General features: G+C 67.4%; 3 protein-coding genes across 7 annotated transcripts in view; 2 read left to right on the top strand and 1 right to left on the bottom strand.

Moving 5' to 3' along the window:
- Nucleotides 1–1532, top strand: part of SPATC1 (spermatogenesis and centriole associated 1) — a 23098-nt gene extending 21566 nt beyond the window's left edge. The window contains exon 6 of the mRNA XM_036105636.1: nt 1126–1532. Within this exon, the coding sequence (XP_035961529.1) occupies nt 1126–1455 (330 nt within the window). The 3' untranslated portion in view covers nt 1456–1532. The remainder of the gene's footprint in view (nt 1–1125) is intronic.
- On the top strand, nt 1475–6308 carry LOC118544094 (sphingomyelin phosphodiesterase 5-like). 4 transcript variants are annotated; one of them, XM_078071883.1, is made up of 9 exons: nt 1475–1649; nt 2924–3001; nt 3577–4626; nt 4724–4796; nt 5036–5176; nt 5251–5340; nt 5434–5497; nt 5575–5710; nt 5783–6308. In XM_078071883.1, the coding sequence occupies exons 1-9, from the start codon at nt 1629–1631 to the stop codon at nt 5873–5875; spliced, it is 1746 nt and encodes a 581-aa protein (XP_077928009.1). In that variant the 5' UTR covers nt 1475–1628; the 3' UTR covers nt 5876–6308. The 4 variants fall into 4 exon arrangements, with proteins under 4 accessions (XP_077928009.1, XP_035961526.1, XP_077928008.1 ...); XM_036105633.2 differs by lacking the exon at nt 4724–4796 and having other exon boundaries at nt 3714–4626; XM_078071882.1 differs by having other exon boundaries at nt 3577–4729.
- Nucleotides 5926–15848, bottom strand: OPLAH (5-oxoprolinase, ATP-hydrolysing). 2 transcript variants are annotated; one of them, XM_036105630.2, is made up of 27 exons: nt 15763–15848; nt 15005–15228; nt 14735–14926; nt 14083–14182; nt 13880–14003; nt 13600–13795; nt 13354–13519; nt 13110–13248; nt 12964–13031; nt 12576–12841; nt 12336–12448; nt 12079–12249; nt 11741–11878; nt 11511–11649; nt 11277–11389; nt 10888–11039; nt 10140–10300; nt 9956–10057; nt 9707–9881; nt 7867–8051; nt 7593–7739; nt 7366–7500; nt 7085–7234; nt 6844–7001; nt 6614–6774; nt 6384–6481; nt 5926–6139 (listed from the first exon to the last, which is right to left on the bottom strand). In XM_036105630.2, exons 2-27 carry the CDS (start codon nt 15173–15175, stop codon nt 5990–5992), a joined length of 3870 nt encoding a protein of 1289 aa, XP_035961523.1. In that variant the 5' UTR covers nt 15176–15228; nt 15763–15848; the 3' UTR covers nt 5926–5989. The 2 variants fall into 2 exon arrangements, with proteins under 2 accessions (XP_035961523.1, XP_035961522.1); XM_036105629.1 differs by lacking the exon at nt 15763–15848 and adding an exon at nt 15440–15622.

Genomic DNA, 15848 nt, shown 5'->3' with positions numbered 1-15848 from the left:
AGGTCAGGGGTCACTTTAGCTGAGCCCAGCCATGAGTCCAGTGTTCTGTTCACATGACCAGAGGAGAGGACAGAGGATTTTCCTGGAGAAGGTGAGACTAAGCAGCTTGTTCTAGCGGCTTAGGAAGCAGCCTGGTGGGCATCCAGGGAATGGTTGGAAGCAGGGGAGCAGGGCCAGATCAGGCCCTGGCCCCAAGAGGTGGGGCAGTGGGAAGTGCAGGAGGGCTCAGGCAGGGAGAGACCCCCTCCAACTACTTCAGACCTGTCAATCCGTGGGTCTGGGCACAGCTGCACCTGTGACAGCTACATCATTTGCAGGACTCCGTGCAAATGAAAATACAGGGCTCCTTGTTCGGCAGGAGCTCCTTGTACAGCAGAGCATTAGCTGGGTGTGGGTCCTTCTGAACAGGGGGCCCTGAGTGAATGTAGGGGTCACATGCCCAAGAGGAAATGGCAGGAGTGGACGCTGCAGAACGCAGTCACTGCCTGTTGGGGGGCACAGGCATGAAGAAGTGGGCGGACACTCACCCAGTTGCTGCCAGTCCCCAGGTCCAGGTACCAGGAGGGGTCACCAGAGGGGCAGCAGGACCCCCAGTGCTGAGACCAAGGTGCTTGGCTCAGGGCCTGGGGTGGTCAGTTCAGCATGAGGGGAGGACAGGGCCTCTTGGAAGGAGGGGTGCAAGTGGTGGGTGCTGAGGATGCAGCGCAGGGTGGCAGAGAAGGGACCTGGAGAGGAGGTGGAGGTCTCAGGGCAGGGAGCCAGGAGGGCGCCTGGGAAAGGCCCTGAGTGGTATGGGCCAGGCACCCCCATGGCCATCAGGGACCCCCTCCTCTTTCCTTCACCTCCAGACTCCCAGCCACACTCCCTGTCAGCATTTCATAGCCTCAGCTCAGTCCAAATTCCCTGCTGGTGGGTGGAGCAGGCGACAGGGATGGGGTCTGGGGAACTCCCCCCTCCAGCTCAACCCACTAGGTTCCCCCTACCCTACACCCCTTGGAGCCTCTCCCCCAGGACGTCCAGGACACCTGCGCCCACCCACAGCCACGGCCCTCGGCCACATTTGCCCCTCTCCTGGCTTTGTACCAGTGCAGGGCGGAGACACCCTGACGGCTGCTCTCCCCTCAGGCCTCCCTGAACCCCGGCGACCACAAGCTGGATGAGGAGCTGTGCCAGACACTCACACAGCGCTACGTGAGCATCATGAACCGGCTACAAAGCCTGGGCTACAATGGGCGGGTGCACCCGGCGCTGACTGAGCAGCTGGTGAATGCCCACGGCATCCTGCGAGAGAGGCCGGAGCTGGCTGCCTCGGAAGGCGGCTCCTACACCATGGATTTCCTGCAGCGCGTGCTGGTGGAGACTGTGCACCCCAGCATGCTCTCGGACGCGCTGCTGCTGCTCTCCTGTCTCAGCCAGCTGGCGCACGACGACGGCAAGCCCATGTTCATCTGGTGACACCGCTGGGCGGCCCGGGTCCGCCCCGCCCCACACCCTGCCGGGTGCAAAGCCATTAAAGCTTCCCACAGACGCTGGCCTCTGGGCCCGGGCTCAGTGGTGCGCACCTCCGGGGTGGCTGGCCAGCTCCTCACTCCCCTGCACCCCTTCGATCCTGCCTGCTCTGGGGCTCCATGCCCACCCCAGGGCCCTTGGTGAGAGCCCCAATACCAAAGCTTGGCAGCTGTTTGGCTAAGGGCGGGGGCGGGGGGGGGGTCCTGTTCAAAGGTCCCAAGGCTTCCCTCACCTGGCAGTGGGAGCAGCAGAAGCCCTGAGACTTGGAGGGGGGAGAACAGGAAGCGCTGTTCCAGCAGCATTAGTGATGTGCCCGGAGCTGAAGCCTGGGTGCAGAGTGGAAGGCAGGAGTGGGAAGGAGACAGGATGTGGATGGGGGAATCCTTCCCTCTGTACTAGGCTGGGAGGAGGGGAGTGGGAGAGGGAGAGAGTCCAAAGCCCTCCCTGAGGGGAAGAGGATGTTAGATGGAGGGAAGAAACCAGGAGAAAGTAGCCTCACCCAAACCTGAGCCAAGGGGCAGCCCAGGGAGATGGGGCCAATTCCTAAGGCACTGCTGGCCCAGCAAGAAGAGAGCTGCTCCACAGGGCTCTGAGGCTGAGCTGGAGAGGACAGAACCCACCTGCTGCAGGGGCGGAGCACAGGCAGGATGGGAAAGAGGTGGGGTGGGGGGAGGGGCTGTAAGACGGGACACCGGGACACCGGGACACCGGGAGGGGGAACCTGTAGACAGATGGGACGGGCCTGTGGACAGTGCAGGAAACGAGGCAATGTAGGCAGGATGCTTGTCCTTGCGAGGGTGTGTGTGCTAGACAAGAGAAGGGCAGTGGCGGGCAGCCCACAGAGTGGCCTCTGGCCCACAGGGGGGACAGGAGAGGACCTGCCTGAGGAAGGGAAGGAGGCTGGAGCTGCAATGGGAGGCAGAGGGTGGGCTGAGGAGGTGGGAGCGATGAGCCCAGCAGAGGAGGCTCCTGGAGCACCAGTGCACACCAGCCAGAGGACTCTGAGGGAACAGAGGAATCATATCAGCAGCCAGCGAGGAATGCAGGAAGGAGAGGGTTGTGGGGTGTGCCCAGGAGCTCCCCTCTCTGCCCTCCCCACTCCCAGGCCTGCTACTTCAAGGGATCCAGCCAGACCCCTGGGGAAGGCAGGGAAGGACTCTCCTATAGATATGTAGAATCTATAGATAGCAATCTAGCTCTGCTGAGAAGGCCCAGCACAAGACACACCAGGAACAGGGAACGCAGCCAGCACCAGATCTTGGTTTCTTAAGGGGATCAGGGATTCCTGGAGGATGGGGAGGTGGGGGGCCAGAAACCCCTCCACCGCCCTGCCAGTAGGGCTAATGGCAGTCCTGACTCAAACTACAGGGCAATTTAAGAGCCAACCAGGAGAGCTTTGGGGTCTGGTTCACAGCTCAGATCAGAAAGGTGGGGACCCAGGCAGCACCCGAAGGAGCGCGAGGCAGCGCGGTCCTGGGAACCAACGGAGCAGGTGCGAGAGGGCTCCCGGGATGGGGGGCTGGTTTCCATGTGGCTCACGTGCGGGGGAGAGGGAGGGGGAGGGAGCGGCGGCACAAAGCCCAACCAACAGTCCCTTACCCCCAGATTGGACGCTCCTTGGGGTAGGGTCACAGAGCCCTCACCACGGGGGGACAGGCCTCTGGGGGAAGCTCTGCGGGGCGCTCAGAGTCCGTCCCTCCTCTGGGGAATGTGTCTTTGAACTCAGTTGCTGGACACTGCAACCCAGGTAGACGGGTGGGGGTGGGGTAGACCCTGCAATCGGGGCAACAGGAGGGCCCTCGCCATTCTGCGCGGGCTTGCGGGGAGAAGGGAGGGAGCTGGACGCAGCATGCAGCGCACTCCCTTCACCAGCCGGCCTGCGCTAAGAAGTACCGTTCTCCACTTGCTGCAAGCTGCACCCCAGTCCATGCTCCCGTGGGGCAGGCCTGGGGGTTCTCCCGGCGTCCTTCAGGGGAGGGCGGGGCCGGGCGAGGGGGATCTGAGGCGTGGCTGCGAAACCAGGGTCCCTTTCGCTTTCCCTTTTGTTCTGTCCAACGGCCGCCGAAGGCTCGGCGCGCGAGGAGAGCGCGGCTTGCGGGGCGCGCTGGTGTCCGCCTGCGCCTGCGCCCCCACCGGCCCGGAGCACCTTCCCGGCTCCGCGCACGGCTTGCGCCACGTGGCCTTGACCCGCGACTCCCCTGCAGCGCCCGCGGACGCACCAACGAATCGATTCGCAAGCTGGCAGCGATTGGGTCGCAGGGGCGTCCCGAGGCCAAGAAGCCCCCCGCCATGCAATCCACTCCCGACTGGCCCCCGCCGCCCGGTGCCCTCCGGCCGTCTCCTTTCCCGCACCCTGTACTGCACGCCCTCCACCGCCTGGCCCGGGGCCTGCTCTTCCCGGCCTACTGGGCCCTGGACCAGCTGCTGGGCTGCTGGGCGCCGGTGGTGAGCCCGAGCTGCCAGAGCGCGCTGACCTCCGCCGTGGGCGCCGTCGCGGCGCTGGGGCTGCTGCTCCTGGTCGGCCTGCCCCTGGCGCTGCCCGGCCTGCTGCTCTGGCTGCCCCTGCAGCCTTGGCGCCGCCCCTTCTGCTCCCGGCCCCCTCCGCAGCACTGGGCGCCCCCCGCGCCCTGGCGCCCCCCAGCCGAGCCCGCGCGCTGCTTTGGCTTCCTCAGCGCCAACCTGTGCCTGCTCCCCGACGGGCTGGCGCGCTTCAACAACCTGCAGCACAGCCAGCGGCGGGCCGAGGCTATAGGCGCCGCGCTGCTCGCCGGCCTGCGGCCCTCGGGCTATGGGGCTGCGGGCTGCAGTCCGCCAGAGCGGGGGACGCCCGGCGGGGTGCTGATAGCCGCCGTGCCGGCCGGTCTGGACTTCGTGTGCCTGCAGGAGGTGTTCGACCTGCGCGCGGCGCACCGCCTCGTCAGCCGCCTAGAGCCCAATCTGGGCCCGGTGCTGTACGACGTGGGCTCCTTTGGCCTGCAGCCCGGGCCGCACCTCAAGCTGCTCGGCAGCGGGCTGCTGCTGGTCTCACGTTATCCGCTGCTGCGCGCAGCCTTCCGATCCTTCCCCCACGCACGTCGCGAGGATGCGCTGGCCTCCAAGGGACTGCTTTCCGCACAGGTACAGGCCCACCGGCCGCGGCGCTCCCTGGCCTGGGAGAGGGCTGGGCGTGGGGTCGGAACGGCGAGGGTTGCTGGGGCCGTCCGCGATGTTGCAGGCGCAGGTGGGCATCCTGGACGGGCGCCGCATCGTGGGCTTCCTGCACTGTACGCACTTGCACGCGCCGAGTGGTGAGCCTAGCGGACGGGATGGTCAGCACGTGGGCAGGCAGTCTCGCTCCTCTCATCCTGGCGGCGGCGGATCCCAGCCCTCGTCTGCATCGCCGCCCCCCGCCCCCCCCCGCGTTTGTTCACTGCCCCAAGCACCGCGCGCCGGGTGGAGCGCCCTGCTGGGCTCACAGATCAGGGCGCGGCGGAGGGGGCGGTGGGGTGCGCATCTGGGCTCAGCCTTCCTCCCCCCACCCCTGCAGAGGACGGGCCCTTGCGCTGCAAACAGCTGACGCTTCTGCTGGACTGGATGGAGCAGTTTGAAGCCGAGAGCCGCCAGAGTGGGGAGGCCGTGGCCTTCAGCGTGCTTCTGGGTGACCTAAACTTCGACAACTGCTCTTCAGGTGAGGGGGCGGCTGCGGAGGGGCGGGGCCGGGCGGCCTGGCCCCGCCCACCGAGCGCCGGCCTCTTCTCGCAGACCACGCAAAGGAGCAGGAGCACGAGCTCTTCAGCCACTTCTGGGACCCCTGCCGGCTGGGCACTCGCCGGGAGCAGCCCTGGGCCCTGGGTACGGCGCCCGGGCGGGGAGCGGTCCTAGGGAGGGCTCCGGGGCCTCGGCTCCCTGATGACCGCCCTCCCCGCCCTCGCCGCCCTCCCCCAGGCACGATGCTGAACACCTCCACTCTGCACCACTCGGTGGCCTGCTCCCCAGAGATGCTGCGGAGGTGAGTGGCGACCTGGGGGTCAGGCACCGCCCAGGACGGGGGGGAGCCCTGGCCATGGTGACACGGCCCGTCCTTAGGGCCCTGGAGCAGGAGGAAGGGCGCCACCGCTACCTGGCAGGCCCTCCCGGCAGAGGCCCGCGGGCTAAGCCCTGGCGGGGCCGGCGCGTAGACTACATCATGTACCAGGGAGCGGCCGGAGGCCCGCTGAGCCCAGTAAGTGCCAGAACTCCGGGCGCTGGGCCGGCCGGGACTGAGGCGACACCTCAACCTGACTCCCTCCCCCAGGAGGTGGAGCAGGTGACCTTCAGCACCGCCCTGGCGGGGCTCACAGACCACCTGGCCGTGGGACTTCGGCTCCGAGTGTCCGCGCCCTCTTGACGCACGCACGCACGCAGGCCGGGTGGAAAGACGGACACGGACGCAGAGCGTGAGCCTGGCCAGTTGCCGCGGGGACGGGGCGACTTCAGAGCTGTTTATTGTGGGGACCCTCCCTCACACTGCCTCCTGGGCTCTGCGGTACTCATAGACGCTGCCGCGCTCAGGGAAGGCTGGGAGCTGCTGGGGCGACCCCGGCGGCTGCGGGGCGGGGTCATCCGGGTCCCCGTAGCCCCCGCCGCCTGGTGTGTGGAGGCAGAACACGTCCTGTGGAACAGAAGGGTAGGCTCAGCGCGGGCATGCCCTCCCCGCCAGCTGCCTCCCGCTGCAGGCCCCCCCCCTCATCCAGAGCGGCCAGCCTGGACCACGGAGGCCCACTGCGCGCCCTCTTCCCTTAAGAAACCAAATTAAATTCAGTCTCTCGTTATCTTTGCAACTCTGCTCACCCTTTGTGGAATGCGGATCAATGGGGGGCGGGCGGGAATGCGAAAGGATGGGGCTCAGTCCTTACCCCGGGGTACACGGGCACCGACGTCTTCCCCCCCAGATTCACCGTCCGGCCGTCCTTGCGGATCAGCAGGTTTAGGCCACGGGCGCCGGGCTCGCCCCCTGCGGGAAGAGGCCAGGTGAGGCGAGCCCAGGGGCCAGGAAGGGAGAGAAAGGAAAGAGGTTGGCGGGGAGACAGGACGACACCGGCCGGAGGGGGCGGGGGGGCGGGGGCCGGGGAGCGGGGCTGCTCACCGTGCAGGCCGTAGGGCTGGAAGGCGCGGCGCTCGGTCAGCACGGACAGCAGCGCCTCCTCGCGGAAGAGCAGCTCGCGGACGACGCCATCGCCGCCCCGGAAGCGGCCGCGGCCCCCAGACCCCAGCCTCAGCTCGAAGCGGCGCACGATGACCGGGTACCTGCGCGGGCCAGGGACTCAGTGCGGCCCGCCCGGGCTCCGGGCCCCCCGTGCCGCCCCCGCTGCGCACCTGCTCTCCAGGATCTCCGGGTCGGTGATGCGCGTGTTGGTCATGTGGCTGTGCACGCCGCTGCGCCCGTGCCAGCCGGGGCCCGCGCCCGCGCCGCCGGCCACCGTCTCGTAGTAGCCCATGTGGGCATTGCCCAGGGTCACATTGTTCATGCAGCCCTGGCAGGGGCAAGAGGCATTTGCGCCGGGCTGGAGGGGCATCCCCCCCAACAGGCCCGAGCGTGCCCACCCACCCGCCGCACCTGCGAGGCGGCACAGGCCCCGAAGGCCCCTAGGATGACGTCCACCACGCGCTGTGACGTGAGCACGTTGCCGCCCACCACGGCCGCTTCAGGGGACGGGTCCAGGATGGAGCCTCTAGGAATCACCACGCGCACGGGCGCCAGGCAGCCCTGTGGGGGAGGGGCCAGCTCTCAGGGCAGTTGGGGAACATACGTGCCCCTCCCACCAGCACCCCCAGGATCAGTCCGTTGTTGGGCTGACCGCGCCCCCAGGATCATTCAGGCCGCGCGCTCCTGCGCACCTGGTTGAGCGGGATGTCGCGGCCCACCAGACAGCGGAGGCAGTAGATGAGGGCGGACAGCGTGATGGCCCGCGGCGCGTTCAGGTTGCCAAACACCTCAGGCCCCGTGCCGCTGAAGTCAAATACTGCGCTGCCCTGTCCGTGGGGGAGAGGGGAGGGGAGAGGTCAGCAGCAGCCAGGCGGCCACGCCTCCGATGCCCTCAGCCCTGCCGCTGCACCGGCCGCACCTGACTCAGGTTGATCTGCACGCGGAGTCGGATGGGGGAGCCATCGTCCATGTGGTCCTCAGCTGACACCTCCAGGGGCAGGCCTCGGGCCTGCCGGGAGGTTCCAAAGGCCCGCAGCATGTCCCGCACGGCCAGCTCAGCGTTTGCCTAGCACATAGCATGTTCATCGGGCAGCCAGGCCGCCTTCCAGGTGGTGCTGGTGCTCCCCACCCACCCATCCAGCTGCCTGGGGGCGCGCACAGAGCTGCCCCCCGGCTCCTGCCCCTCGGCCCACCTGAATATGGCCCATGTAGGCCTGCACCACATCCAGGCCATACTGCCCGATGAGTTCTCCCACCAGCTGGATGCCCTTCTGGTTGGCTGCCACCTGCGCACGGAGGTCCGAAAGGTTGTCGTGCAGGTTCCGAGTTCCGCTGCAGCCGGGAATCTTGCTTGGAGCCCGCAGGGCCTCAGTTACCGCTGGATGGAGGAGGTCACCACTGAGCCACCCTGAACCCCTGGGGCTGCCTGGCCCCCTGCTCCACACCTACCTCACCCCTGCTGGGCGCTGTGTGGGGCACCCCATGTTGGGCCTTCACTGGCTCCCCAGCACCCCCAAAACCCCCAGCCTCCTCCCATCTGCTCAACCTTCTTCCCACACTCCAGCCCCCCAGGGCACCCTAGATTAGGACAGGCAGCTTTGCCTGTGACCTCACAGGAGCTGGGGGTTCCCCGGGGCAGGCAGGGGGTTCTTCCCTCAGCAAACTCTGCTTCCACCTTTAATTCCTCCTGCCCTACCTCCCCACCACCCGCCCCACTCCCTCCTGCCCTTTCTGGGCTTCCCTCCCCCTCACAGGAGAAAAACGACTTCCCTTGACCCTCCCCCAGTCACACTGCCCCAGGGGCCCTCTGTCAACCACTGTGAAAGAGCATCAGCTGGCCCTCTATACCTCCTGCCCCACCCCCAAACAAATCTGCCCTAGGCCCCCCCCCCTCTCCCCGGGGAGCCCCAGAGGCTGAGGGAAAGCCTCTCTCCTCTCATCTCTGACCAAGAGATGACCTCTCTCTGAGCAGTCACAGTAGGCTCTCAGGCTCCCTGGCCACTGTGTCCTCTGTCTCGTGCCTGCACGTGTCCCTCCCGTGATCCCTGCCCCTTGCCCCCTGCTCCCCCACCCTGACCAAGGGAGCGGCCAGGCCTGGGTCACTCTGTTTGTGTGAAAGCAGCCTGAGGCTCTATTACCCCACCCTCCACCCTGCCCACCGCCACCCTCACTCTGGGACGCCCCCTGGGCTCCAGGGCCCCTGCACTCTCACACGAGCTCTGAATTCTCCGCTGCCCATGTCCTGGACCACGCTGCAACTTCTGCCCCGACTTCCCTGCAGCTGTGCTGTGCCCGCCAGAGCCTCCCCCTATCCTCTAGCTGTCCAAACTTGACTCCCCACCCCCACCCCCAAATCCCACCAAATGCCAACCTTGATCTCCAAGCCAGTTGTCCCTACCCCCACTTCTGCTGCCCAGCTCGAGGGCCAGCATCATCCAGGGCAACCGTGGCTGTCCCCACCCCACTCAGGCTGGCCTCTGGGCCGCCCTCCAACCCCCGCATCCACTCTGCACGTAGGCTGAGGGCTCTCATGGTGTGTAGGCAGACCAGTGCAGGCCCACTCAAGCCCTTCATGGCCACCCCACTACCCAGTGACTCAGACCCAGGCCCAAGAAAGTTCTCTAAGGGCCGGCAGGGCCTGGCCCCTGTCCTCACTGCTTCTCTGCAGCCCTCAGACCCAGGGCAGACACAGCTCAGACTGTGAGCACCATGAGCAGTGGCCTACCTTGCAACAGTCTCCTCTCCCTCCTGTGCCCAGTGCCATGGGTGTCCTGGCCAGCTCCCCGCCCCCAAAATCCCTGAGGCCTTCCTGGACCCAGGCAGAGTTTGCCTCCGCTCCTCTGGTCATGGCTGAGAGATGATCTGCAACCACTGTGGGGTCGCTGCCTGGCTGCCCCAGGCTCTAGGCAGGCCTGGGCCAGTAGGCTGTGTCCCAGTGTGCCCCCTGCCCCGGCCTGGCTGTAAGGGGCAGCCATGTGTGCCAGCCCACCGAATCCTCCCCCCCACCATCGCCCCAACCCCACCCCCACTCACCCTCCTCCTGGAAGACTCCCCCCTGGACCAGTTTGAAAGACAGAAAGACAGCACCCTCCTGCTGCAGTGTGGTGGAGTGGGGGGGCATGGAGCCCGGTGTGATGCCCCCAATGTCTGCATGATGCCCACGGCTTGCCACGTAGAACACAGGCCGAGTCTGACCCGGCCAAAACACCTGGCGGTGGAGAGCAACCGTCAACTGGGTCAGCCGCCCTTGCCCCCCAGAGACACCCAGGCAGAGGTCCTCACCGGTGTGATGACCGTCAGGTCCGGCAGGTGGCTGCCCCCAGCACTGGGGTGGTTGCTCAGCAGCACGTCGCCAGGGTGGAGGTCAGCCCCCAACTGCTGGATCTGAAGCCAGGAGACAGTCCCGAGTTGGAAGGGGCGGAGGTGAGGGGTGGGGTAGGGAAAGCAGAGAGGGGACCCGCCAAACCTGGAACTGCACGGTCTCCTGCATGGCGCCCAGGTGCACAGGGATGTGGGGGGCATTGGATACCAGCCCCCCATCCGGCCCGAAGAGGGCACAGGAGAAGTCCAGACGCTCCTTGATGTTGGTGGAGATGGCTGTGCGCTGCAGGATGCGGCCCATCTGCTCTGGGGGCACAGAGTGACCAGGGCCCGCTGGCCCCACCCCACCCACAGCACAGCCCTAGATTATGTAGAATAGGAAGAGGCAGGACCTTCAAGGCCCCAAGGGTGGTGGGGCTCACCTACACAAGGTGAGGCCACAGCCAGGCCATGCCTTGCCTGTGTGAGGGGCACCCCCTTCCTCTCCATCCCTGCCTGGAGCCTCACCAAGAACCTGGAACCCCACATCAACCCTCCAGCTTGCCCAGCACAGTAAGAAGGTGGTGCTGAGGCACAGGATTCAGGGCCCCCAGCAAGCCCCCAGCCTGACCCTGCACAGATGGGTTCACCGTGCTCAGCCTGTTTCCCGTCCACAGGTCCCATGGCTGCCGGTGGGAGGTAGGTCCTCGCACCGCCCAAGGCCCGCTGGTGCACGGCGGCCAGCCATCCCAGCACCAGGGCCACACTGCCCACCCTTCCCCGGGTCACGCTCCGCCTCTCCCTGCACACTCCCGCCGGCCACATGGCCTGCACCTCCGTCTGCCTAGTACACACACTCCCACACACCCCCCACGGGGGGGCAGGGCCACTGGGGGACGGCGGCAGCCACTCACCAGCAATACTCATGAAGCGGTGCGAGAAGATGGACAGGTGGATGGGGTCCAGCTGGGCACCCACCGTGCTTGGGGCCTCAGCCCCCACAGAGATGCGGATGTCCCCCGTCTCAGTCACCTCTGCCTGGCAGCCTGGTTCCACCAGGATGGTGCTGAGGGCAGGGGCACGAGAGGCTGGAGGCGCCAAGCCAGACCCCTCATCCCAAATAGGGACCCCACATCCCCAGGCTGGGGGACGCACCAACCATAAGGGGACCCCAGAGGCCTTCATATTCCTGTAGCCTTGGGCCAGAGAACCCTCCGCCAGGACCCCGAGCTCACCCGGGCCCTGGCAGCTGTGGCCCCAGCCCTCACCCCCAGGGCCCCACCCTAGCCAGGCCTCAGCCCACCTGTTGCTGTCAATGATGAGGCAGGGCCCCAGAAGCTTGTGCCCGTAGCCCAGCTCTCCCAACAGGTATACGGGGGTTTCCTGGTACCCCCCCTCAAAGTAGCACTGGGTCATCTGAGGAGGGTGTGGGATGAGTGAGGTTCCTGGGTCCAGCTCCCTCCCTGGGTCTGCCCATCCACACCTGTCCCCATGTCCCTGTGGGTGTGGGCGGGCAGGCAGAGGCAGAGCCACCCACCTTGTCTACCCGGGGAGGCCCGGTCTGAGCTTTGGGGACATCCTCAAGGCGAAGGCCACTGTGGCCAGTGCCCCTCACTCGCACGTCGTCCACCACCACTGGCCGCTCAGGGATGACGAAGCCAAACTCCCTCATGTACCTGTATGTCCACCGGCCCCGAGAGAACTCTCAGGACAAGGTGGCCAGGCTAGGAGGCCCCGCCAGCGCTCCCGGACACAGCGTTTGCGTACCTCTCCACAAAGGCGGCCCCGAAGTCACCGGCCCGGGGCGAGCGGGCAGTGGCTGGGTGCTGGTGGGCAGACACCATCAGGGCACAGTCGGTGCCCTGGTAGCGTAGATGCAGGAAGCTCTCGGTGCTGATCTGGGGCCTGTGGTGGTGAGGCAGGAGGGCACTCACACAGGGCCCCCGAGAGGACCTCCGTCCTGCCTCCCCCAGCACGCAGGAGCCCAGCCCTCCATGGGGCCCCAGCACCATCTGGGAAATCAGGCGGTAAATCCAACTAGGGGGCGGCTGGGATGCTGCAAGCCCCCTGCCTGGCCAAGCCCACCCCAGCCCCCTGAGCCCCACCTGGGAAAGCCCTGGGCCCGCAGGGCGTCCACACACTGTTCCTCCAGGCGGCTCAGCCTCTGGTCCAGCTGCACAAAGGTCTCAGGCGTGTAAGGCAAGGAGCATGGCTCCTGCGCCTCGTGCACCACGTCTGCCAGGGCCAGTCCCAGTGCCGACAACAGCCCGCTGTGCCTAGGGGACAGGGGCCTCAGCAGTGTGGGGGGGCCTCCCGAAGCCAGCCCCCCAGCCTAGGACACACGCGCCACTCCCACGCATACCTGTGAATGTGCACAGTGTCCATGCCCAGGGCCCGGGCGATGGCACAAGCGTGCTGCCCACCAGCCCCCCCAAAGCACGCCAGAACGTGGGCTGAGGGGTCATGGCCTCGTGCCTGGGAAGCCAGAAGGGGGTGAGTGGCGTACCCTACGCTGTCTGGCCGCCCACCCCTCCCCCGACGGGGTTGCCTGAGTGGGAGGCGTGGGAGTGGGGAGCAGGGCCGGAGGGCAGGGCGGGCGTACCTGCGTGAGTGCGCGGATGGGCCGGCACATGGCCTCGTTGGCCACACGCACGAACCCCATGGCTACCTCCTCCAGGCTCAGCAGGGAGGCCGGGCAAGGCCCATTGGTCAGGAAGCTGTTGACCTCAGTAGCCACAGCCTCCAGGGCCTTTCGGGAGGCCTCAGGGGACAGTGGCTGGTCCTCTCCCGGCCCAAAAATGCAGGGGAAGGAGGCAGGCAGTAGGCGACCCAGAACCAGATTAGCATCCGTCACTGTCACGGGACCCCCTGGGAGGTGTGCAAGGTGTGGGGGTTGGGGGATGGAGATGGGGTCCAGGACTGGACCTCAGGGGTGGGGTGGGCCTGGGCAGCACGGGAAGGAGCCCGGTGGGGCAGATACCACCTCTTACCTTTGCGGTAGCAGGCAGGGCCAGGATGGGCTCCTGCAGACTCTGGCCCCACCACAAAGAGGCCGGACCTGGGAGAGGGAGGACTGGACTTAGAGGTGCGTTGGGAGGCAGGGCTAGGGGGCCCCAGCCCAGGTGCAGGGGCTGACCTGAAGAAGAGGCGGGAGCCCCCACCAGCTGCCACTGTGTTGATGTCCAGCTGGGGGGCCTGGAGGGTGACACCAGCTGTGCTGGCCTCAAAGACATGCTCAAACTCCCCAGCATAGCGGCTCACGTCGGTGGATGTGCCTGGTGGGGGCAAGGGGTATGAGGAGTCCACTCAGACCTGGATGCCTGGCACTGCCTGGCGCTGCGGCACAGACTCCTCCTGACCCCGCCCTTCAGCCTTCATACCTCCCATGTCAAAGCCAATGACAGGCTGGCCGCCTTCCACCCGGTAGGTGGTGGCTGAGTAGCCAACCACGCCCCCAGCAGGCCCAGACAGCACCGCGCGGGAGCCGCTGAAGGAACCCATGGGTGCCAGGCCACCATCAGAGCGCATGAACAGCACCTGCACGTCCTGGGGGCAAGCAGGTGGACAGTGAGGGGCTGGCCGGCACGGGGTGGGGGTGGCTGGGAGAAGGCAGGCGGGGGCCTCACCTTGAGCTGGCCCCGGAAGCCACGGCGGAAACCCTGCACATAACGCTGTATGGTGGGCGTCAGGTAGGCGTCGGCACAGGCCGTGTGCCCCCGAGGCACGATGCGCACCATGGGCATGGCCTCCGAGGACAGTGACACGTGTGTGAAGCCCAGCTCCTGGGCCAGTGCGCCCACCTGCTGCTCGTGCTGGGCCCACCTGTTACAACGAGCCAGTGGTACTCGGCCTCCTGCCCACAGCCTCCTGCCCGCCCCCCAGGGCCCCCGGCCAGCCCGCACTCACGTGTAGGAGTGCATGAGCACCACGGCCAGGCTGCGGATGCCTCGGGACAGGAGCCCCTCCAGCTTCGCACGCAGACCCCCGAGGTCCGCGGGCTGCTGCACCTCCAGCAGGTCCCCCGTGCGGCCTGCCAGGAAGCCCGTCACCACCCCGTCAGAGGCCTGGGGGCCTGCCGCTCCCACCCCCCGACACGGGAGGCGTCGCACCTCTGACAGGCGTCCCCGCGCCCGGCTCCCCGCGGTACAGCACCACGCGCTCGTCCACCTCCAGCACCTCTTCGTACAGGACCTCAGGCATGCGCACCGCCTGGGGGCGGGCAGAGGCTCAGAGGAAGCCCAGGCCTGAGGGCCTTGCTGGGGTCCTGCGTGGGTGGGCAGCGCGGGCGAGGGGCTGTGTCCCAACAGGCCAGCCAACAGGCCCAGGAGACGCAGTCAGACAGGGCGGCCCCAGCAAGGCCCACCCAGGGGGCGGCTCTCTCCCCGGGGCACCTGAGTGTAGCCAACTGCCCCACCCCCACAAGGGCAGCTCCCTCTGGGAATCCAGCAGGGGAGGTGGGGGGCGGGGAGTGGGAGGGTCGGCGGCGGAGGGGGGGGGCTCCTACCCCTCACCCCGAGCAGTTCGTCTTGGGTCGCGCCACACCCAGAATCCAGGACAGGGCATGGTGGCAGACAGGAACAGGACTACCTGTGAGTACTCTGCGGGCTTGGGGGACACAGCACCTGCTAGGACTGCTGGAGCCTCCCTCCTCTCTGCCTGTCAGCGGGTGGCCTTGGGCCGGCACTGACCCTTCCAAGGACTGCCCTCCCCCAGGGGCCATGAGCTGCTGGACCCAGCATCAGCTGGAGTGGGTGAGCTCACCAGATCAAAGAGGTCCTCTCGGGCCTGGGTGCCCACGTGCAGCAGGTCTCGGAAGCCACGTGTCACCAGCAGGGCCACCCGCTCCCCCCGCCGCTCCAGCAACGCGTTGGTGGCCACTGTGGTGCCCATGCGGATGCTGGCAATGCGACTGGTGTCCAGCGGCTGGTCCCGGGGCAACAGCATGCCCCCCTCCTGGGAACCACATGGTTAGTGTCAGTCCGGCCTCTGGTTCCCACGTCCCGCCCCACACCGCCACTCTGCCCCGGCCACCTGCTCCAGGATGCGGCGGATGCCCTCAGTCGGTGCGTCTACATAGTTGGCAGGGTCCTCTGAGAGCAGCTTCAAGACCCTCACGTGCCCCCCGGGGCACTGGGCAAAGACATCTGTGAAGGTGCCTCCGCGGTCGATGGCAAAATGGAAACGCCCCTCGGGGCCGCCCATGATGATAGGGCTGGGGTCCAGCCGCGACTCTTCGGCCGGTAGTCCTGGGAGAACTGGACAGAGACGGCAGATCAGGCCACAGGCCTGGGGGTCATCCACGGCTTGGCAGCCTTGGGCAGAGATGGGATGGGGAGAGAATGGGGGGGTTCCAGGTCCAGAAGGGGTCCTGGGCAGAGCGGGAGCTGCAGACCCAGCTCAGAGGGCAGCCTGAGGGGTGGTCAGAGCTGGGTAGGTGGGGGCGCCAGACCTAATGCCCCTCGTTACCTGGTTCCCAGTGCCCCGGGCTGCGGCCGAAACCCCCCGGCCCAGAACAGGCCTTTCGGAGGTGCACCGCCCGCGGGCTGGTGGGTCTCCGCTCTCTGAGCACGAAGACGCACGGGGGCCGGGGGCGGGTGAGGGAAGCCCCACTCCCAGCTGCTCGACCTTGGGGCCCAGGCCCTGTGGGACGCGGGGACGGGGCGGGGCCTGCGCAGACGGCGGGGCGGGGCCCGCGGCCGGGGGGCGGGAAGCGGCGGGGCTGTGGGGGCAGCGCGGCCGAGGCGGGGTGGGGAGGAGAAGGGCCGAGAACGTCCCGGTGCAAGGCCCACCTGGCGGGTCGGCTCCGAGCCGCTCGCTGTCTGTTCGCGCTGCGCTCCCTCCCAGCCCTGCCCGCGCCCGCCCCCGTCCCCAGCCC

Source organism: Halichoerus grypus, chromosome 5, assembly GCF_964656455.1.
Source record: "Halichoerus grypus chromosome 5, mHalGry1.hap1.1, whole genome shotgun sequence".
NCBI classification, from domain to species: Eukaryota; Metazoa; Chordata; class Mammalia; order Carnivora; family Phocidae; genus Halichoerus; species Halichoerus grypus.
This window is presented reverse-complemented; position numbering and strand designations above follow the sequence as displayed.